General features: G+C 41.1%; 2 protein-coding genes across 2 annotated transcripts; both read left to right on the forward strand.

Annotated features, from left to right (window-relative positions):
- Nucleotides 1–4460: 4460 nt before the first annotated feature.
- LOC135571062 (uncharacterized) lies at nt 4461–16512 on the forward strand. The gene is made up of 4 exons (XM_065016869.1): nt 4461–4771; nt 12070–12186; nt 15972–16056; nt 16186–16512. Exons 1-4 carry the CDS (start codon nt 4515–4517, stop codon nt 16471–16473), a joined length of 747 nt encoding a protein of 248 aa, XP_064872941.1. The 5' UTR covers nt 4461–4514; the 3' UTR covers nt 16474–16512.
- Nucleotides 16513–16558: 46 nt separating this feature from the next.
- Nucleotides 16559–24150, forward strand: LOC135571060 (NLR family CARD domain-containing protein 3-like). Its single transcript, XM_065016867.1, has 6 exons — nt 16559–16565; nt 16744–18586; nt 18862–19035; nt 21678–21851; nt 22086–22132; nt 22568–24150. Exons 1-6 carry the CDS (start codon nt 16559–16561, stop codon nt 23092–23094), a joined length of 2772 nt encoding a protein of 923 aa, XP_064872939.1. The 3' UTR covers nt 23095–24150.
- Nucleotides 24151–25988: the final 1838 nt, after the last annotated feature.

Consider the following 25988-nt stretch of genomic DNA (forward strand, 5'->3'; position numbering starts at 1 on the left):
GTCCCCTTCTTAGCAGCAGAGGAGAATAGCTGGGTTAGAGTCCCCTTCTTAGCAGCAGAGGAGAATAGCAGGGTTAGAGTCCCCTTCTTAGCAGCTGAGGAGAATAGAAGTTAGCATAGCAGAGGGGAGAATAGAACAGGGTTAGAGTCCCCTTCTTAGCAGCAGAGGAGAGAATAGCTGGGTTAGAGAATAGCAGGGTTAGAGTCCCCTTCTTAGCAGCAGAGGAGAACAGCAGGGTTAGAGTCCCCTTCTTAGCAGCAGAGTAGAATAGCTGGGTTAGCGGCGACAGACTGCTGGTCTCTCTGGGTAGGCGCGGGTCGTAGAGGACAGAGGTACCTGATCACACGTAGCATCAGATGAACAGGCAGATTCCGACAGGACGGGACAAGGGTGAAGCAAACGAGACGATAGTTTGGTTCTGGCATGAGAAACTCAAACGAGAATCTGACAAAGACAGAAGCAGGAACAGAGAGAGAAATAGAGACCTAATCAGAGGGAAAAAGGGAACAGGTGGGAAAAGGGTGAACGAGGTAGTTAGAGAACATGAGGAACAGCTGGGGGAAGGAGAGGAAGAGAAGGTAACCTAATACGACCAGCAGAGGGAGACGAAGTGAAGAGAAAGAACAGGAACAAGACATAATATGACAATACATGACAAGTGAGCATAGAGCTATAAGAGAATGAACAGTGGATATACACAACTAGGTAGAGTGAGCATAGAGCTATAAGAGAATGAACAGTGGATATACACATATACAGTACAGTGGATATACACAACTAGGTAGTGAGCATAGAGCTATAAGAGAATGAACAGTGGATATACACAACTAGGTAGTGAGCATAGAGCTATAAGAGAATGAACCGTGGATATACACAACTAGGCAGAGTGAGCATAGAGCTATAAGAGAATGAACAGTGGATATACACAACTAGGTAGTGAGCATAGAGCTATAAGATAATGAACAGTGGATATACACAACTAGGTAGTGAGCATAGAGCTATAAGACAATGAACAGTGGATATACACAACTAGGTAGTGAGCATAGAGCTATAAGAGAATGAACAGTGGATATACACAACTAGGTAGTGAGCATAGAGCTATAAGATAATGAACAGTGGATATACACATATACAGTACAGTGGATATACACAAACTGGGGAGTCCCTTCGGTAGTGAGCATAGAGATATAAGACAATGAACAGTGGATATACACAACTAGGTAGTGAGCATAGAGCTATAAGAGAATGAACAGTGGATATACACATATACAGTACAGTGGATATACACAACTAGGTAGAGTGAGCATAGAGCTATAAGACAATGAACAGTGGATATACACAACTAGGTAGTGAGCATAGAGCTATAAGACAATGAACAGTGGATATACACAACTAGGTAGTGAGCATAGAGCTATAAGACAATGAACAATGGATATACACAACTAGGTAGTGAGCATAGAGCTATAAGAGAATGAACAGTGGATATACACATATACAGTACAGTGGATATACACATATACAGTACAGTGGCTATAGAGTTGATATACAGTACAGTATAAATATATTTAAGATATACAGTTGATATACAGTTGATAAACAGTACAGTCGATAAACAGTACAGTCGATAAACAGTACAGTCGATAAACAGTACAGTGGCTATACAGTTGATATACAGTAGATGTCCACATTTACAGTATCAGTATAAATATATCTAAGAGAGATGAACAGAGAGCTAAACAGTATAGTTCAGTTATTTAGTGTCCAGTTCAGAGATGGCTTGATGGTTTGCAGCAGAGAGTGTATAGTCCTTTAGTCTTTATGGACCAGATGGCCAGTTGGTGAGGGCTACAGCATAGTCCAGTTAGTCTCTATGGGCCACAGCAGTCCTTTAGTCTCTATGGGCCACAGCATAGTCCTTTAGTCTCTATGGGCCACAGCATAGTCCTTTAGTCTCTATGGGCCAGGTGGTCAGTTGATGAGGGCCACAGCATAGTCCTTTAGTCTCTATGGGCCACAGCATAGTCCTTTAGTCTTTATGGGCCAGGTGGTCAGTTGGTGAGGGCCACAGCATAGTCCTTTAGTCTCTATGGGCCACAGCATAGATCCTTTAGTCTCTATGGGCCACAGCATAGTCCTTTAGTCTCTATGGGCCAGGTGGTCAGTTGGTGAGATAAACAGCATAGTCCTTTAGTCTCTAAGGGCCAGGTGGTCAGTTGGTGAGGGCCACATCATCGTAATTTAACAGTGGGCCAGATGGCCAGTTGGTGAGGGCCACAGCATAGTCCTTTAGTCTCTAGTGGGCCAGATGGCCAGTTGGTGATAAACAGCATAGTCCTTTAGATAATCTATGGGCCAGATGGCCAGTTGGTGAGGTCCACAGCATAGTCCTTGAGTCTCTATGGGCCAGATGGACAGTTGGTAGGGCCACAGGATAGTCCTTTAGTCTCTATGGGCCAGATGGCCAGTTGGTGAGGGCCACAGCATAGTTATTTAGTCTCTATGGGCCAGATGGCCAGTTGGTTTGGGCCACAGCATAGTCCTTTAGTCTCTATGGGCCAGATGACCAGTTGGTGAGGGCCACAGCATAGTCCTTTAGTCTCTATGGGCCAGATGGCCAGTTGGTGAGGGCCACAGCATAGTCCTTTAGTCTCTATGGGCCAGGTGGCCAGTTGGTGAGGGCCACAGCATAGTCCTTTAGTCTCTATGGGCCAGATGGCCAGTTGGTGAGGGCCACAGCATAGTCCTTTAGTCTCTATGGGCCAGTTGGCCAGTTGGTGAGGGCCACAGCATAGTCCTTTAGTCTCTATGGGCCAGGTGGCCAGTTGGTGAGGTCCACAGCATAGTCCTTGAGTCTCTATGGGCCAGATGGACAGTTGGTGAGGGCCACAGGATAGTCCTTTAGTCTCTATGGGCCAGATGGCCAGTTGGTGAGGGCCACAGCATAGTCCTTTAGTCTCTATGGGCCAGGTGGCCAGTTGGTGAGGGCCACAGCATAGTCCTTTAGTATCTATGGGCCAGGTGGCCAGTTGGTGAGGGCCACAGCATAGTCCTTTAGTCTCTATGGGCCAGATGGCCAGTTGGTGAGGGCCACAGCATAGTCCTTTAGTCTCTATGGGCCAGTTGGCCAGTTGGTGAGGGCCACAGCATAGTCCTTTAGTCTCTATGGGCCAGGTGGCCAGTTGGTGAGGGCCACAGCACAGTCCTTTAGTCTCTATGGGCCAGATGGCCAGTTGGTGAGGGCCACAGCATAGTCCTTTAGTCTCTATGGGCCAGTTGGCCAGTTGGTGAGGGCCACAGCATAGTCCTTTAGTCTCTATGGGCCAGGTGGCCAGTTGGTGAGGTCCACAGCATAGTCCTTGAGTCTCTATGGGCCAGATGGACAGTTGGTGAGGGCCACAGGATAGTCCTTTAGTCTCTATGGGCCAGATGGCCAGTTGGTGAGGGCCACAGCATAGTCCTTTAGTCTCTATGGGCCAGGCCAGTTGGTGAGGGCCACAGCATAGTCCTTTAGTATATATGGGCCAGGTGGCCAGTTGGTGAGGGCCACAGCATAGTCCTTTAGTCTCTATGGGCCAGATGGCCAGTTGGTGAGGGCCACAGCATAGTCCTTTAGTCTCTATGGGCCAGTTGGCCAGTTGGTGAGGGCCACAGCATAGTCCTTTAGTCTCTATGGGCCAGGTGGCCAGTTGGTGAGGGCCTACAGCACAGTCCATTATTATTATTATTATTATTATTATTGTTGCTGTACTGTCAGACTACCTTAACAAACAGTGACATTATTATTATTATTATTATTATTATTGTTGTTGTACTGTCTATAACTACCTTAACAAACAGTGACTTATTATTATTATTATTGTTATTATTATTATTATTATTGTTGCTGTACTGTCTATAACTACCTTAACAAACAGTGACTTATTATTATTATTATTATTATTATTATTATTATTGTTGCTGTACTGTCTATAACTACCTTAACAAACAGTGACTTATTATTATTATTATTATTATTATTGTTGCTGTACTGTCTATAACTACCTTAACAAACAGTGACTTATTATATTATCCTTAACAGACATTATTATTATTGTTGACAGTTACCATGGAGATGAGATGTCACAACTACATGTCCATGTGATGCATTAAATAACCTGACTGTTTTAATATGTCTGTTAGTAAATGTTTTATTAGAGATAAATAATAAATGATAACAATTGACATTCAAGAATTATTGTGTTAACCACAACCAACATGTTGGATCTCTGTTTAGTTGTCACTGTGTTAACCACAACCAACATGTTGGATCTCTGTTTAGTTGTCACTGTGTTAACCACAACCAACATGTTGGATCTCTGTTTAGTTGTTACTGTGTTAACCACAACCAACATGTTGGATCTCTGTTTAGTTGTCACTGTGTTAACCACAACCAACATGTTGGATCTCTGTTTAGTTGTCACTGTGTTAACCACAACCAACATGCTGGATCTCTGTTTAGGGGTCAGTGCTCTAAAATGAGTCTCTCTGGGGAGAGAGAGGAGGGGGGCCCTGCCTCTAAAATGAGCCTCTCTGGAGAGAGAGAAGAGGGACCTGCCTCTAAAATTAGTCTCTCGGGAGAGAGAGAAGATGGACCTGCCTCTAAAATTAGTCTCTCTGGGGAGAGAGAGGAGGGGGTCCCTGCCTCTAAAATTAGTCTCTCTGGGGAGAGAGAGGAGGGGGTCCCTGCCTCTAAAAGGTGTCTCTCTGGGGAACATCACACCAAAGCTAACAGGTGAGATAACACTTTTTAAAATAATTTATATGAGTTTATTTCCAAAATGTTCACAGTTGTTTTTTAATCAGAAATGGTTGCTTATGGTTAACTTAAATATTACTGTTCTCAGATGACCAGTTAATAGATTTTAGATGGGTATATCTTTATTAAATTACTATTATTATCAGTTAATAGATTTTAGATGGGTATATCTTTATTAAATTATTATTATTATCAGTTAATATATTATAGATGGGTATATCTTTATTAAATTATTATTATTATCAGTTAATAGATTTTAGATGGGTATATCTTTATTAAATTACTATTATTATCAGTTAATAGATTTTAGATGGGTATATCTTTATTAAATTATTATTATTATCAGTTAATAGATTTTAGATGGGTATATCTTTATTAAATTATTATTATTATCAGTTAATAGATTTTAGATGGGTATATCTTTATTAAATTATTATTACTATTATTATCAGTTAATAGATTGTAGATGGGTATATCTTTATTAAATTATTATTACTATTATTACAGTCCTCTTTTTCAAGATGTGGCCGAATATAAAACAGACAGAATACATTTTTAAAAGAAGATTATACATTTTCTGACATTTTGTTTCTAAATGGCTGCTGGGTAATATGATATGCATTGAAATCTTCGTTGGTAGACATCGGATTGAGTGAAAGATGCGCAGTTTCACTGAGTTAGAAAACAAATGGACAGGTATAGCTCATTGATTTGTAGATCTGACGCAGTTGCTACTTCAGATTATGAGCCTAGCAGGTAACTTATTTGTTATTTTCTTACTTAATATCTCATATTGGTACAAAACAGCCTCGGAATAAAGAAGACAAAAGTGCGTTTTCCAGCCCGCCAATTAATTACATCATGAATCCCTCGCGGTTAGAAAATTTATCTCAACATGCCCCTCACTTTCGAGAGAAGGAAGGATGCTGCTGCTGACGACACAATGTTTTTAGTGGGGCTGAGTTGGCTACTTTAGTGAGAAGGCAGAGTGGGTCTATGCTGGTTGATGAATTTGACAATGACAAGGAAAATAAGTTTTTCTCAGCAAGAAGTGACTGAATTAATGTTCAGGATTATTAATAATCATTATAGTAATGAAGTATAACAATAATTCAAAACATGACCATAAAAACAGGTAATAATAAACATGAATCATCATTATATTACTTCACAGTAATCTGTTAAATGCTTTTTCAGTCCTTCCTCTTGTGTTAGCAGTGTGAAAAGGGACAGAAAGAAGCACACAGGAGTTTTCCCGTGAGGGGGAGTGGTGGTGTATCCAGGGAGAAAACTAAACTAATCTTCTGAAATGGAATTATGTAGTAACTAAAGTAGTACTGAATAATGTGTAATTCCTTACTAAAGTAGTAATTACTCAGAATTGCGAAATATAACATTTTCTAGTTAATTTTCCCACTAACAACAATAAAATAACAATGTATAGTATAACAAACAATGCAACTGACAAACCAAAAACACCATACATTAGGTAATTATATATATAATTATTTATTTAGATGGGTGACATTATCTGCCAAAGTAGCAGCCCTGTAGACAAAGAAGAGCTCTCCAGTAGATACCAAAACATTCAACGGACATTTTCTCAAAAGTGAGGTTACAAGTTTATCAACGTTCAAAGCAGAATTACTTTCCCATTGTTCCTCAACTGTAGTGTATGATATACCATTATCTAGCTCTGAGTCTCTACATTTATCTTATGTGAAATACACATTTTCAAATTTTGCGACATGAGCCGGTCGGTCACATTTGTGTGTATAAATCCTAGCAGTACTACTGATTTCTCTGAGAGTGAGGCAGATATATATTATTACTGTGTAAAACCTAGCAGTACTACTGATTTCTCTGAGAGTGAGGCAGATATATAGCATTTAGCAAAATAAACATGATTATTTTTCTCTCTGAAATGAAACATCAAGTGAAAGACATTAAACAAATATATGTCTGTCATTGAAAGACCCATTGAATGATTAGATGGTGAAAAAAACATATAATTCATAATTTCTATAAAAAATAAAAGCTCATTTACGAACATTTCTGAAAAGTGACATATAGTGTTTTGGAATCTGAGCTCAGAGTAGATGAGAGATGTAATGTTTGTCTCTGATTGTGTTGAAACCAATCATGAGGAGAGACCAGCCTGAACCCTGTCTCCAGCTGTGAGAGTGACAAGTCTATGAGTCCTCCTCCAGAGTTTAGAGAGGAGACTTTTCCCCAGAAGAAAGGTAAGAAGAACTCATGGGTCCTGGTCAGTGAGTTAAACAACACTGTTCTAGTCATTTCTCCTCTCCCATTTTCCCATTTATTGTTGTTGTTTTCATAATCCATAGGCTCATCCTTTTATCCATTTTCATAGTCCTAAAACAATATTAAACACAACATTCCCTCAGTCTCTACTTTTATCCAATCTGGAAACAACATTTCAAATGTTGCTAAATGAGACCGAATTGAGTCACATTTGAGAATGAGACAGATATTTAGCTATTTCAATATGAATGATTAGATATTTGCAAAACCACATGATTATTTCTCTCTTTGATTTGATATCATCAAGTGATAGATTTTAAACAAATACATGTCTGTCATTGAACAACCCCATGATTAGATAGTGAACAACCCCATGATTAGATAGTGAACAACCCCATGATTAGATAGTGAACAACCCCATGATTAGATAGTGAACAACCCCATGATTAGATAGTGAACAACCCCATGATTAGATAGTGAACAACCCCATGATTAGATAGTGAACAACCCCATGATTAGATAGTGAACAACCCCATGATTAGATAGTGAACAACCCCATGATTAGATAGTGAACAACCCCATGATTAGATAGTGAACAACCCCATGATTAGATAGTGAACAACCCTGCATGATTAGATAGTGAACAACCCCATGATTAGATAGTGAACAACCCCATGATTAGATAGTGAACAACCCCATGATTAGATAGTGAACAACCCCATGATAAGATAGTGAACAATCCCATGATTAGATAGTGAACAACCCCATGATTAGATAGTGAACAACCCCATGCCATGATTAGATAGTGAACAACCCCATGATTAGATAGTGAACAACCCCATGATTAGATAGTGAACAACCCCCCATGATTAGATAGTGAACAACCCCATGATTAGATAGTGAACAACCCCATGATTAGATAGTGAACAACCCCATGCCATGATTAGATAGTGAACAACCCCATGATTAGATAGTGAACAACCCCATGATTAGATAGTGAACAACCCCATGCTGTGATTAGATAGTGAACAACCCCATGATTAGATAGTGAACAACCCCATGATTAGATAGTGAACAACCCCATGATTAGATAGTGAACAACCCCATGCCATGATTAGATAGTGAACAACCCCATGATTAGATAGTGAACAACCCCATGATTAGATAGTGAACAACCCCATGCCATGATTAGATAGTGAACAACCCCATGATTAGATAGTGAACAACCCCATGATTAGATAGTGAACAACCCCATGATTAGATAGTGAACAACCCCATGCCATGATTAGATAGTGAACAACCCCATGATTAGATAGTGAACAACCCCATGATTAGATAGTGAACAACCCCATGCTGTGATTAGATAGTGAACAACCCCATGCCGTGATTAGATAGTGAACAACCCCATGATTAGATAGTGAACAACCCCATGATTAGATAGTGAACAACCCCATGCCGTGATTAGATAGTGAACAACCCATGATTAGATAGTGAACAACCCCGTGATTAGATAGTGAACAACCCCATGATTAGATAGTGAACAACCCCATGATTAGATAGTGAACAACCCCATGATTAGATAGTGAACAACCCCATGATTAGATAGTGAACAACCCCATGATTAGATAGTGAACAACCCCATGATTAGATAGTGAACAAAAACATGATTAGATAGTGAACAACCCCATGATTAGATAGAGAACAACCCCATGATTAGATAGTGAACAACCCCATGATTAGATAGTGAACAACCCCATGCCGTGATTAGATAGTGAACAACCCCATGATTAGATAGTGAAAAAACCATGATTAGATAGTGAACAACCCCATGATTAGATAGAGAACAACCCCATGATTAGATAGTGAACAACCCCGTGATTAGATAGTGAACAACCCCATGCCGTGATTAGATAGTGAACAACCCCATGCCATGATTAGATAGTGAACAACCCCATGATTAGATAATGAACAACCCCATGCCATGATTAGATAGTGAACAACCCCATGCCATGATTAGATAGTGAACAACCCCATGATTAGATAGTGAACAACCCCATGATTAGATAGTGAACAACCCCATGATTAGATAGTGAACAACCCCATGCCATGATTAGATAGTGAACAACCCCATGATTAGATAGTGAACAACCCCATGATTAGAGAGTGAACAACCCCATGATTAGATAGTGAACAACCCCATGATTAGAGAGTGAACAACCCCATGATTAGATAGTGAACAACCCCATGCCATGATTAGATAGTGAACAACCCCATGATTAGATAGTGAACAACCCCATGCCGTGATTAGATAGTGAACAACCCCATGATTAGATAGTGAACAACCCCATGATTAGATAATGAACAACCCCATGCCATGATTAGATAGTGAACAACCCCATGCCGTGATTAGATAGTGAACAACCCCATGATTAGATAGTGAACAACCCCATGCTGTGATTAGATAGTGAACAACCCCATGATTAGATAGTGAACAACCCCATGCCATGATTAGATAGTGAACAACCCCATGATTAGTTAGTGAACAACCCCATGATTAGATAGTGAACAACCCCATGCCGTGATTAGATAGTGAACAACCCCATGATTAGATAGTGAACAACCCCATGATTAGATAATGAACAACCCCATGCCATGATTAGATAGTGAACAACCCCATGCCGTGATTAGATAGTGAACAACCCCATGATTAGATAGTGAACAACCCCATGTCATGATTAGATAGTGAACAACCCCATGCTGTGATTAGATAGTGAACAACCCCATGATTAGATAGTGAACAACCCCATTCCATGATTAGATAGTGAACAACCCCATGATTAGATAGTGAACAACCCCATGATTAGATAGTGAACAACCCCATGCCGTGATTAGATAGTGAACAACCCCATGATTAGATAGTGAACAACCCCATGCTGTGATTAGATAGTGAACATCCCCATGATTAGATAGTGAACAACCCCATGCCATGATTAGATAGTGAACAACCCCATGATTAGATAGTGAACAACCCCATGATTAGATAGTGAACAACCCCATGCCATGATTAGATAGTGAACAACCCCATGATTAGATAGTGAACAACCCCATGATTAGATAGTGAACAACCCCATGCCATGATTAGATAGTGAAAAACCCCATGCCATGATTAGATAGTGAACAACCCCATGATTAGATAGTGAACAACCCCATGATTAGAGAGTGAACAACCCCATGATTAGATAGTGAACAACCCCATGATTAGATAGTGAACAACCCCATGATTAGATAGTGAACAACCGAATGATTAGATAGTGAACAACCCCATGATTAGATAGTGAACAACCCCATGATTAGATAGTGAACAACCCCATGATTAGATAGTGAACAACCCCATGATTAGATAGTGAACAACCCCATGATTAGATAGTGAACAACCCCATGATTAGATAGTGAACAACCCCATACCATGATTAGATAGTGAACAACCCCATGCCATGATTAGATAGTGAACAACCCCATGCCGTGATTAGATAGTGAACAACCCCATGATTAGATAGTGAACAACCCCATGATTAGATAGTGAACAACCCCATGATTAGATAGTGAACAACCCCATGCCGTGATTAGATAGTGAACAACCCCATGATTAGATAGTGAACAACCCCATGCCATGATTAGATAGTGAACAACCCCATGATTAGATAGTGAACAAACCCATGATTAGATAGTGAACAACCCCATGATTAGATAGTGAACAACCCCATGATTAGATAGTGAACAACCCCATGATTAGATAGTGAACAACCCCATGATTAGATAGTGAACAACCCCATGATTAGATAGTGAACAACCCCATGATTAGATAGTGAACAACCCCATGATTAGATAGTGAACAACCCCATGATTAGATAGTGAACAACCCCATGATTAGATAGTGAACAACCCCATGATTAGATAGTGAACAACCCCATGATTAGATAGTGAACAACCCCATGATTAGATAATCAAATTAAATCAAATCAAATTTTATTTGTCACATACACATGGTTAGCAGATGTTAATGCGAGTGTAGCGAAATGCTTGTGCTTCTAGTTCCGACAATGCAGTGATAACCAACAAGTTCTAACTAACAATTCCAAAACTACTGTCTTATACACAGTGTAAGGGGATAAGGAATATGTACATAAGGATATATGAATGAGTGATGGTACAGAGCAGCATACAGTAGATGGTAGAGTACAGTATATACATATGAGATGAGTATGTAGACAAAGTAAACAAAGTGGCATAGTTAAAGTGGCTAGTGACATAAGAATGCAGTCGATGATCTAGAGTACAGTATATACATATGCATATGAGATGAATAATGTAGGGTAAGTAACATTATATAGGTAGCATTGTTTAAAGTGGCTAGTGATATATTTACATCATTTCCCATCAATTCCCATTATTAAAGTGGCTGGAGTTGGGTCAGTGTCAATGACAGTGTGTTGGCAGCAGCCACTCAATGTTAGTGATTGCTGTTTAACAGTCTGATGGCCTTGAGATAGAAGCTGTTTTTCAGTCTCTCGGTCCCAGCTTTGATGCACCTGTACTGACCTCGCCTTCTGGATGATAGCGGGGTGAACAGGCAGTGGTTAGGTGGTTGATGTCCTTGATGATCTTTATGGTGAACAACCCCATGATTAGATAGTGAACAACCCCATGATTAGATAGTGAACAACCCCATTGCATGGTTAGATAGTGAACAACCCCATGATTAGATAGTGAACAACCCCATGATTAGATAGTGAACAACCCCATGATTAGATAGTGAACAACCCCATGCCGTGATTAGATAGTGAAAAAACACACCAATCTCTTTCCTAATTTCTTTAAACAATAAAAGCTCATTTACGAAAATTTACGAAAAGTGAGATATCGCGTTTTGGAATGAAACTCTTCTTATGTTTCCCCATCTGAGCTCAGAGTAGATGAGAGATGTAATGTTTGTCTCTGTTGTGTTGAAGCCCAATCAAGCAGGAGAGACCAGCCTCCCCTGTTCCCAGCTGTGTGTCCATGAAGAGTGACAAGTCTATGGGTGTACCTATATTCTTCAGAGAGGAAGATATGTATACTGAACAAAGGTAAGAAGAACTCATGAGTCATGGTCAGTGAGTTAAACAACACTGTCTCTAGTCATTTCTCCTCTCCCATTTTCCCATTTATTGTTGTTGTTTTCATAATCAATAGGCTAATCATTTTGTCCATTTTCATAGTCCTAAAACAATATTAAACAAACTCAACATTCCCTCCGTGTGTGTGTGTGTGTGTGTGTGTGTGTGTGTGTGTGTGTGTGTGTGTGTGTGTGTGTGTGTGTGTGTGTGTGTGTGTGTGCGTGTGTGTGTGTGTGTGTGTGTGTGTGTGTGTGTGTGTGTGTGTGTGTGCACTCCCTGGATGAGGAGAAGTAATCTCTATCCTGATTGTCTAGTCACTTTTACCTCTACCTACATGTACATATTACCTCAACTACCTGGTACCCTGCACATTGACTCAGTACTGGTACTCCTTATAGACTCATTATTACCTCAACTACCCGGTACCCTGCACATTGACTCAGTACTGGTACTCCTTATAGTCTCATTATTACCTCAACTACCTGGTACCCTGCACATTGACTCAGTACTGGTTCTCCTTATAGTCTCATTATTACCTCAACTACCTGGTACCCTGCACATTGACTCAGTACTGGTACTCCTTATAGTCTCATTATTACCTCAACTACCTGGTACCCTGCACATTGACTCAGTACTGATACTCCTTATAGTCTCATTATTACCTCAACTACCTGGTACCCCTGGACATTGACTCAGTACTGGTACTCCTTATAGTCTCATTATTACCTCAACTACCTGGTACCCTGCACATTGACTCAGTACTGGTTCTCCTTATAGTCTCATTATTACCTCAACTACCTGGTACCCTGCACATTGACTCAGTACTGGTACTCCTTATAGTCTCATTATTACCTCAACTACCTGGTACCCTGCACATTGACTCAGTACTGGTTCTCCTTATAGCCTCATTATTACCTCAACTACCTGGTACCCTGCACATTGACTCAGTACTGGTTCTCCTTATAGCCTCATTATTACCTCAACTACCTGGTACCCTGCACATAGACTCAGTACTGGTACTCCTTATAGTCTCATTATTACCTCAACTACCTGGTACCCTGCACATTGACTCAGTACTGGTACTCCTTATAGCCTCATTATTACCTCAACTACCTGGTACCCCTGCACATTGACTCAGTACTGGTACTCCTTATAGTCTCATTATTACCTCAACTACCTGGTACCCTGCACATTGACTCAGTACTGATACTCCTTATAGTCTCATTATTACCTCAACTACCTGGTACCCCTGGACATTGACTCAGTACTGGTACTCCTTATAGTCTCATTATTACCTCAACTACCTGGTACCCTGCACATTGACTCAGTACTGGTTCTCCTTATAGTCTCATTATTACCTCAACTACCTGGTACCCTGCACATTGACTCAGTACTGGTACTCCTTATAGTCTCATTATTACCTCAACTACCTGGTACCCTGCACATTGACTCAGTACTGGTTCTCCTTATAGCCTCATTATTACCTCAACTACCTGGTACCCTGCACATTGACTCAGTACTGGTTCTCCTTATAGCCTCATTATTACCTCAACTACCTGGTACCCTGCACATAGACTCAGTACTGGTACTCCTTATAGTCTCATTATTACCTCAACTACCTGGTACCCTGCACATTGACTCAGTACTGGTACTCCTTATAGCCTCATTATTACCTCAACTACCTGGTACCCTGCACATTGACTCAGTACTGGCACTCCTTATAGCCTCATTATTACCTCAACTACCTGGTACCCCTGCACATTGACTCAGTACTGGTTCTCCTTATAGTCTCATTATTGTTATTTTATTGTGTTACTATTTCCTTATTTAATTGTTCTTACTTTTTAACTACATTGTTGGGAAGGGGCTTGGTTTGTATCAATTGCCTACTGTTATATTTATAAAAGAAATATATTCTATAAATTGCAAAGACATTGGAAACTTTGTATTTGTAGTCAACTTTGTTCTGAATTCATCTGCAGTCACAGAGAGACTGATAAACCATGTGATTCTATGTTTAGCAGAGATCTTCTGTGTATAAAGTGAACGCAGGAGGGTAAAAAAGCATCTCACGAGGCACTCAGCTGTTCCACGTTAATAACGATGGTTTTGGGAAACAGCTCAGAGATTTAACAATGTTCCTATTAAGGTTTTGATGATTAATTTAGCTTTAAGATGCTTTTGGGAAACCAGGCCCTGGATAAAAACATCTGCTGAATTCATTATTGTTATTTTATTGTGTTACTATTTCATTTTTTTTATTGAAAACATTTTTCTTACTTTTAACTGCATTAAAGGGAAAGGGCACATTAAACCCCAAACCCTGCCTGGTCTGCTTCATATCCCAGAAGATATTTAAACCCCAAACCCTGGCCTGGTCTGCTTCATAGTTCCCAGAAGATATTTAAACCCCAAACCCTGCCTGGTCTGCTTCATAGTTCCCAGAAGATATTTAAACCCTAAACCCTGCCTGGTCTGCTTCATATCCCAGAAGATATTTAAACCCCAAACCCTGCCTGGTCTGCTTCATATCCCAGAAGATATTTAAACCCCAAACCCTGGCCTGGTCTGCTTCATAGTTCCCAGAAGATATTTAAACCCCAAACCCTGCCTGGTCTGCTTCATAGTTCCCAGAAGATATTTAAACCCTAAACCCTGCCTGGTCTGCTTCATATCCCAGAAGATATTTAAACCCCAAACCCTGGCCTGGTCTGCTTCATAGTTCCCAGAAGATATTTAAACCCTAAACCCTGCCTGGTCTGCTTCATATCCCAGAAGATATTTAAACCCCAAACCCTGCCTGGTCTGCGTCATATCCCAGAAGATTTTTAAACCCCAAACCCTGGCCTGGTCTGCTTCACAGTTCCCAGAAGATATTTAAACCACAAACCCTGGCCTGGTCTGCTTCATATCCCAGAAGATATTTAAACCCCAAACCCTGCCTGGTCTGCTTCATATCCCAGAAGATATTTAAACCCCAAACCCTGGCCTGGTCTGCTTCATATCCCAGAAGATATTTAAACCCCAAACCCTGCCTGGTCTGCTTCATATCCCAGAAGATATTTAAACCCCAAACCCTGGCCTGGTCTGCTTCATATCCCAGAAGATATTTAAACCCCAAACCCTGCCTGGTCTGCTTCATATCCCAGAAGATATTTAAACCCCAAACCCTGCCTGGTCTGCTTCATATCCCAGAAGATATTTAAACCCCAAACACTGCCTGGTCTGCTTCATATCCCAGAATATATTTTTTACATCAACAGTTGTCACAAAGGGCTTATACAGAAACCCAGTCTAAAACCCCAATCAGCAAGCAATGCAGATGTAGAAGCGCGGTGGAAAAACTCCCTAGAATAACAGGAATCTAGGAAGAAACCTAGAGAGGAAACAGGCTATGATGGGTGGCCAGTCCTCTTCTAGCTGTGCCGGGTGGAGATTATAACAGTACATGGCCATTAAGTTCAGATCGTTCTTCAAGATTTTCAAATGTACATAAATGACCAGCAGGGTCAAATAATAATAATCACAGTGTTAGACCAGTTGAAACTGGATCAGCAGCAAGGTATCACGTCTGGAGGAGCATGTATCGATACTGATAGGATGGAAAGAAAGGGAGCGCTGCTCTCAGATCAGTTTTCTCCATTCAAATCTTTCCTCAACATTGTGTGTGTGTACAAGAGCGTCTGCTAAATGACTTAAATGTAATGTAATGTACTCCCTGGGTGAGGAGATGTAATCTCATGTTTTGTCCACAGAAACCAACAGGAGAGATCAGAGTCAGAGATTCTCAGTGTTCAGTCTTCCCAGAGTCATCAAACAGACCTGGCCTCCATATTCAGTGTATGTGGTCCTGTTATGTACATTTGTTTTTGTTTACCTCAAGTAAAGTTGATCTGTCAATCATTCATTAATGTGTTGATGAGAAAGCATTTATTCTCTTGCTTAACTTATTTACTTGATTTATTTCAGTTGCTTGAACAGAATATTATGACATTTGTGAAGAACGAGCTGAAGATGTTCAAGAGGATTCTTAGTCCAGAACTCCCAGAAGGCTTTGAGAGTCAGGAGCAGGATAAGGAAGTGGTGGATGCTGAAGATGAGCAGCAGGAGAGCAGTGCCAGAGAGGGGGCTCTGAAGATCACACTGCACATCCTGAGGAAAATGAACCAGAAGGAGCTTGCTGACACACTGGAGAAATGTAAGATCTGTCTGCCTCATGTTGAATGCTGTTTTATAACATTTAAAAGCTGTAGCTAAAGTACAGCTAAAGTAGCTGTGTAACTCAATGATATTGTAGCAGCCTTAACACAACACCTAGTGACCTCATCAAGTAGCAGCAGGGATGTGTTGTGCTGATTAATTTAGAGAGGGAGGGAGGGAAAGAGAGAAAGAGAGAGAGAGACAGCATTTATCATCAATAATAACCATCAATAATTACGTAATCATGTAATCAAATGCACATTTATACAGTCAGTTAAGAGAATACATTATTATGTAAAACTTTATAACAGTCCTACAATACTGTAGACATTAAAACAGACATAATATTAATATCCTCTGTGTTATTTCTAGATTCAGATGAGCTTGCTGTGATTTGCCAACGTGAACTCAAATCTAATCTAAAGAAGAAGTTTCAATGTGTATTTGAGGGGATCGCTAAACAAGGAAACCCAACACTTCTCAATAAGATCTACACAGAGCTCTACATCACAGAGGGTGGAACAGGAGAGGTCAATAATGAACATGAGCTGAGACAGATTGAGACAACAACCAGGAAACAAGAGACTGCAATCAAATGTAATGACATCTTCAAACCCTTAACTGAACAAGACAAACCTATCAGAACTGTGCTGACAAAGGGAGTCGCTGGCATTGGAAAAACAGTCTCTGTGCAGAAGTTCATTCTGGACTGGGCTGAAGGAAAAGCAAATCAGGATGTCCAATTTGTATTTTCATTCCCTTTTCGGGAGCTGAATTTGATGAAAGGGGACAAACACACTTTCATTGAACTTCTCAATCACTTCTCAATGGAAACCAAACAATCAGGAATCTCCATTTTCAACAAGTACAAAGTTCTGTTCATCTTTGATGGTCTGGATGAGTGCCGACTGCCCCTAGACTTCCAGAACAACAAGATCTGTTGGGACGTCACAGAGAGAACCTCAGTGGATGTTCTGCTGACAAATCTCATCAAGGGAAATCTGCTTCCCTCTGCTCTCATCTGGATAACTACCCGACCTGCAGCAGCCAATAAGATCCCTTCAGGGTGTGTTGACCAGGTGACAGAGGTACGAGGGTTCAATGACCCACAGAAGGAGGAGTACTTCAGGAAGAGATTCAGTGATGACGACCTGGCCAACAGAATCATCTCACACATAAAGACATCAAGGAGCCTCCACATCATGTGCCACATTCCAGTCTTCTGTTGGATTTCTGCAACAGTCCTTGAACACATGCTGAAACATAAGAGAGAAGAGATGCCCAAGACTCTGACTGAGATGTACACACACCTTGTGGTGTTTCATACCAAACAGAAGAATGACAAGTATCCTGGGAAAGAAGAGACAGGTCCACACTGGAATAAAGAGAGCATTCTGTCACTGGGAAAACTGGCTTTTCAACAGCTTGTGAATGGCAATCTGATTTTCTATGAAGAAGACCTGAAAGAGGCTGGCATTGATGTCAATGAAGCCTCAGTGTACTCAGGATTGTGCACACAGCTCTTTAAAGAGGAATGTGGGCTGTACCAGGACAAGGTGTACTGCTTTGTTCATCTGAGCATTCAGGAGTTTCTGGCTGCTGTATATGTGTTCCTCTCATTCATCAACAACAATCAGAATCTAATGGACGAACCTCAATCAATGTTCAGATACTTTTTGTCGCTGTTCAGAGAGAAGCCTAAAGTTACTGAAGTTACTTTCTACAAGAGTGCTGTGGATAAAGCCTTACAAAGTGAGACGGGAAACCTGGACCTTTTCCTCCGCTTCCTTCTGGGACTCTCAATGGAGTCCAATCAGAAGCACTTACGAGGTCAACTGACAAATACAAGAAGCAGCTCACAGAGTCATGAAGAAACAGTCAAGTACATCAAGGAGAAGATCGGGGAGAATCCCTCTCCAGAGAGGAGCATCAATCTGTTCCACTGTCTGAATGAACTGAATGACCATTCTCTAGTGGAGGAGATCCAAAGATACCTGAGATCAGGAAGTCTCTCAAAACCCAAACTGTCCCCTGCACAGTGGTCAGCTCTGGTCTTTGTGTTGCTGACTTCAGAAAAGGAGCTGGATGTGTTTGACCTGAAGAAATACTCCAGATCAGAGGAAGGTCTTCTGAGGCTGCTGCCAGTGGTCAAAGCCTCCAGAGCTGCTCTGTGAGTAAATAAAATGACATTTAAGAACTAATCATCAGGAAGAAATATTCATTATAAAATATTTATTATAATATGTATAATATATTATTTTGAAAAACATATTGAATAAATTCATTGATTTTCACATTAGTATAACAATATGACCATACAATTCTAGGAGACAGAAGATGAATATATATGTTGTTTGAGAGAATAAACCAAATGCATCTGCCATTGTCCTTCTACACTACTGGTGTTAAATTAACATCATGAAGTCATGATGATCTCTTTGTCAGGCTGTCAGACTGTGGAGTCACAGAGGAAGGCTGTGCTTCTCTGGTCTCAGCTCTGGAGTCAAACCCCTCACACCTGAGAGAGCTGGACCTGAGTAACAATGACCTGAAGGATTCAGGAGTGAAGCTGCTCTCTGCTGGACTGGGGAATCCCCACTGTAAACTTGAGACTCTGAGGTCAGTATTCCTGTAGTTGGTCAACAAGTGATAACTGTTCACCAGATCCAAATGTGTTTTCCAGGCACACATAGTCCACACCATATGTGTTTGGACAGTGAAGCTAGTGCCCCTAGCTTTAAGAAGTTAATTGTATCTTTAAAATGGTGCCTAATACTTGTATGTTTGAGAAATTAGATTTCTGAGATTTCTTTTGATTTGCATTTGGCGCCCTGCAATTTAATTGACTGTTGGCGCTAGCGGAACCCCAGTCCTAGACAGGTTCAAGAAAAGTGGTAGATTGACAAGTTCATGTTTTAAGTATCCCTATATTTCTGTTATTACGGTGCTCTGTTATTAATACGCCTGGGAGTGTCAGTGTTGATGGACCTGGCCTGAATGTCATGGTAACCATGGTAACCATGTATTGTGGTAATACGGTTTAGTAAACGTTGTTCTACTGGAACATAGACGTTGTGTCATTTTGAGTGAACACTGTTTACTCAATACAATCTAAATCTGATACCTCACTGTCTAAATAGATATGGTGTGGACTGTATACTCAATACAATCTAAATCTGATACCTCACTGTCTAAATAGATATGGTGTGGACTGTATACTCAATACAATCTACATCTGATACCTCACTGTCTACATAGGTATGGTGTGGACTGTTTACTCAATACAATCTAAATCTGATACCTCACTGTCTAAATAGATATGGTGTGGACTGTATACTCAATACAATCTGATACCTCACTGTCTAAATAGATATGGTGTGGACTGTATACTCAATACAATCTGATACCTCACTGTCTAAATAGATATGGTGTGGACTGTATACTCAATACAATCTAAATCTGATACCTCACTTTCTAAATAGATATGGTGTGGACTGTATACTCAATACAATCTGATACCTCACTGTCTAAATAGATATGGTGTGGACTGTATACTCAATACAATCTAAATCTGATACCTCACTGTCTAAATAGATATGGTGTGGACTGTATACTCAATACAATCTAAATCTGATACCTCACTGTCTAAATAGATATGGTGTCGACTGTATACTCAATACAATCTACATCTGATACCTCACTGTCTACATAGGTATGGTGTGGACTGTATACTCAATACAATCTAAATCTGATACCTGTTAGAGTTGCGTAAATTCGAATCTGGTATCAGGATAAATATAACAATGAGTCACCGATTTTATACTATGTATTTTTATTAGCTAAGTAATAAATGGCAAATGCAACTTTCGTATATAGGGGCTCACTGTAATACCACGCAGGGCAGAACAGAGAACTGACAAGATGTATGTAAACAGTATTCATATACTGTGGTAGACATTGTTCCAACCCGTCTGTTGGCCTATCACAGTAGAGGCTGGGCGTGGTTTAAACTTGCTCAGCCTATTGCAGGCGCTCAGGTGGGTTCTTCAAGTTCTCCCTCCGTTGATGTATAGATCCTTACTGTTCTGGTTCTGGTTCTTACTGTTCACCCCCGAGTTATAACAGTTGATCAGTTCCTGCTATTGTGTTGTTCAGTATTTTTCCATCTCAGTTAAACCTCGTGATGACCACCCCTCCCTATCACAACTTTGTAAGATACAGCAATTCACACCATGTGCTCAATATTGTTACATACAAACACAAGGACAAAGCATCTGCTGGGCTGTTATCTACAGTTTTGCAACATGCAGGTCACACCATGTTACTCAGTTCTTGTCACACACAAACAGGCAAGTAGCAAGCAGTTGTTTAATCTCATAATGATGCTCCAGTGCACAAATGCAGACACCTCACACAACCAACATCAGATCATATTTAATCATATATATGCTAATGGCTATAATGTAAAATACAGAATCCAACAAAGGTCAGGCAAGAGAGAACAATAAGGGTGAACAGAAATACAGATAACTCTAAATCTGATACCTCACTGTCTAAATAGATATGGTGTGGACTGTATACTCAATACAATCTAAATCTGATACCTCACTGTCTAAATAGATATGGTGTGGACTGTATACTCAATACAATCTAAATCTGATACCTCACTGTCTAAATAGATATGGTGTGGACTGTATACTCAATACAATCTAAATCTGATACCTCACTGTCTAAATAGATATGGTGTGGACTGTATACTCAATACAATCTGAATCTGATACCTCACTGTCTAAATAGATATGGTGTGGACTGTTTACTCAATACAATCTAAATCTGATACCTCACTGTCTAAATAGATATGGTGTGGACTGTATACTCAATACAATCTAAATCTGATACCTCACTGTCTAAATAGATATGGTGTTGACTGTATACTCAATACAACTGGTCTGGTCAGTCTACTAAAATATTTGTATTATACATTTTTGTACAAGAAATACTTTGATAATTTGTCATTTATAATAATGATACATTAATTTAAGAATAGATATTATATACTATAATAGTTGTACTATACATGTTTCTATCTGCAGGCAATACTTTGATCATTTGTCATTTTTTATGATGATACACTATTTTATGAATAGATATGGAAGGTTTCAGGACACTGATATATCTGAATATGTTGAAAACATTTACTGCCACTATTTTCACCACCAAAGAATATCAGTGTGATTTTAATATGATTTGACTCTTTGCAGGCTGTCAGGCTGTCTAGTCACAGAGGAAGGCTGTGCTTCTCTGGTCTCAGCTCTGAGGTCAAACCCCTCACACCTGAGAGAGCTGGACCTGAGCTACAATCACCCAGGAGACTCAGGAGTCAGACTGCTCTCTGCTGGACTGGAGGATCCACACTGCAGACTGGAGAAACTCAAGTATGTAGAGGGTTTATGTCAATGTTCATATCAGACATGTTTGACTTATCAGGCTAGTTAAGAGAAACATTCTGACCACCACTTGGACAAAGTATGTGTGTGTGTGTGTGTGTGTGTGTGTGTGTGTGTGTGTGTGTGTGTGTGTGTGTGTGTGTGTGTGTGTGTGTGTGTGTGTGTGTGTGTGAGTTCAGGTGTATCCCTCATGACTGTCTGTTCTTCTGCTTACCGCTACAGTGTGGAACATGGTGGAGAGAACAGAATGAAACCTGGACTTAGAAAATGTGAGTGTTGACTGCTGTGAAGAATATGACTAAGAATAAGTCTTAATTCAAGTTAAGTCAAAGTCATGGATCACCATCATTACTTACTTGGTCATATTAAATATCAGCTGTAGTTCTACAGAAGTAGAAATCAGGGACACCAATGTTTACAAAGAGTTGCTTTGACAATGTGTGTGTGTGTGTGTGTGTGTGTGTGTGTGTGTGTGTGTGTGTGTGTGTGTGTGTGTGTGTGTGTGTGTGTGTGATTAATGGGAATAAGTGTGTTTTATATTACCATACAGTATAACATATGATCATTCAACACGTCTCAAGTTACCTTAACTTCTCATTTTGATACTTAGAAACATCTACTTTAAATGAATTAGTGAAAAGTGAGTTAACATTCTAATGTGAATGATGATGATTTCTAATATTGTGTCTGGTTTCATCCATCAGATGTCTGTGATCTCACACTGGACCCAAACACAGTAAACAGACACCTCTCTCTGTCTGAGGAGAACAGAAAGGTGACATGGAGGAGAGAGAAGCAGCCGTATCCTGATCACCCAGAGAGATTTGAGGACTGGGGACAGGTGCTGTGTAGAGAGGGTCTGACTGGGCGCTGTTACTGGGAGGTAGAGTGGAGTGGGAGAGGGGCTGTTATAGGAGTGACATATAAAGGAATCAACAGGACAGGAAAGGGAGATGACTGTTGTCTTGGATGTAATGACAAGTCTTGGAGTTTGATCTGCTCTGACAACAGTTACTCTGCCTGGCACAATAATAATCCCACTACCATAGACGTCCCCTCCTCCAGCTCCCACAGAGTAGTAGTGTATCTGGACTGGCCAGCCGGCACTCTGTCCTTCTATAGAGCCTCCTCTGACTCACTCACCCACCTGATAACATTCACCTCCACGTTCACTGAGGCCCTCTATCCTGGGTTTGGGGTTTCTTTTGATGGCGACTCAGTGTCCCTGTAAATAATAAATAAATAATAATAATATACACACACACACACACACACACACACACAAACACAAACACACACTGGACTGAAACACACTGGACACACACACTGGACAGACACACACACACACACACACACACACACTTGACTGAAGCACACTGGACACACACACTGGACAGACACACACACACACACACACACTGGACAGACACACTGGACAGACACACACACACAAACACACACTGGACTGAAACACACTGGACACACACACTGGACAGACACACACACACACACACACACACACTGGACACACACACTGGACAGACACACACACACAAACACACACTGGACACACACATTGGAAACACACACACACACCGGACTGAAACACACTGGACACAAACACAAACTGGACACACACACACACACACTGGACACACACATTGGAAACACACACACACACACACACACACTGGACACACACATTGGAAACACACACACACACAGGACACACACACACAGATAACACACACACACACACACAGATACTGGACACACACACACACAGGACACACACACACACACACTGAACAAACACACTCACTGGAAACACACACAGACACACACACATACACTGGACACACACACACACAGGACACACACACAGACACTAGGACACACAAACACTAGGACACACACACACATACATTTGAAACACACACAAACACACACACGCACACACATACACACTGGACACATACACAGGACAAACACACACACACACACACACTGGACACGCACACACACACACACAGAACACACACACACTGGACACACACACACACACAGACACTGGACACACACTGGACACACACACACACTGGACACACACACTGGACACACACACACAGACACTGGACTGAAACACACAGGACGCACACACTGGACATACACACTCAGACACTGGACTGAAACACACAGGACACACACACTGGACATACACACTGGACACACACACTGGACACACACACTCAGACACTGGACTGAAACACACAGGACACACACACTGGACATACACACTGGACACACACACACTGGACACACACACTGGACACACACACTCAGACACTGGACTGAAACACACAGGACACACACACTGGACATACACACATACAGGACACACACACAGAAAACAGACACGCACAAACACACACTGAACAAACACACTCAGTGGACACACACACACAAACACTGGACACACAAACACACTGGACACACACACGCACACACACAAACAAACACACAGGTCACATGCACAAACACTGGACATAAACTGGACACACACACACACTGGACACTGACACCCACAGGATACACAAACACACACAGATACTGGACACACACACTCAAACGGACACACACACAAACACTATGACACACACACACACACTCTGGACACACACACACTGGACACACACAAACACACACTGGACACACACAAACACACACTGGACACACACATATGGGACACACACTGGACACACACACACACACACATACACATACACACTCACACACTGGACACACACACAATGGACACACACACACACACACACACACATATACAAACTCACACACTGGATGGACACACAATGGACACACACACACTGGACACACACACACACACATACACACACACACACTCTGGAAACATAGACAGGACACACACACACTGGACACACACACACAAACACACACTGGACACACACATATGGGACACACACTGGACACACACACACACTGGACACACACACACTGGACACACACACAATGGACACACACACACTGGACACACACACACACTGGACACACACACTCACACACTGGACATACACACACTGGACACAAACACACAGGAAACACACTCACTGGACACACACACCAGCACAAACACACATACAAACACACACTGGACAGACACACACACACACACACTGGACTCACACACACACACACACACACACACACACACACACACACACACACACACACAGAGAAACACACACTGGACACACACACACACTGACACACACTGACACACACACACACACTGGACACACACACACACACTGGACACACACACACACACTGGACACACACACAATGGACACACACACACTGGACACACACACACACACACTGGACACACACACACACACACACACACACTGGACTCAAACACACTAGAAACACACACTCACTGGACACACACACACACCAGCACAAACACACACACACACTGGACACACACTCACTGGACACACACACACACCAGCACAAACACACACACACTCGACTCAAACACACAGGACACACACACACACTTGACACACACACACTGGACATACACACACAAACACACATACACAGAGGAACACACACAGGACACTACACACACACATACACATACACATACTCAGTTTCTGGTTCACAGATTCTAGAACAGCTTTTTCACTGATTTTACCACTTTGCATTTTTATGATATATTTATGTATTACTTTTAATACCTACAAATGGCAAATAATCTACTAGAACTCCTTATGAATGTCTCCAGCCGACTAGACTGTTGGCGTCTGACAAGAGGTGAAAATATTACAGGAATATTCTGCAAATGTTGATGAAGACGTCACTCAATCCACAAAAAACAACATGCAGTCTTTCCACAAGACTCCCATGAAGTTATAGTGTGACGTTATGAGTTGACTTTAAAGTAACATTCTCAGAACATACTGCACTTGTTTTATACTGTTTTAGATGGATCCTCTGTTTATCATCTTGTTTTATACTGTTTTAGATGGATCCTCTGTTTATCATCTTGTTTTATACTGTTTTAGATGGATCCTTTGT

This window comes from Oncorhynchus nerka, unplaced genomic scaffold (assembly GCF_034236695.1).
Source record: "Oncorhynchus nerka isolate Pitt River unplaced genomic scaffold, Oner_Uvic_2.0 unplaced_scaffold_812, whole genome shotgun sequence".
NCBI lineage: Eukaryota > Metazoa > Chordata > Actinopteri > Salmoniformes > Salmonidae > Oncorhynchus > Oncorhynchus nerka.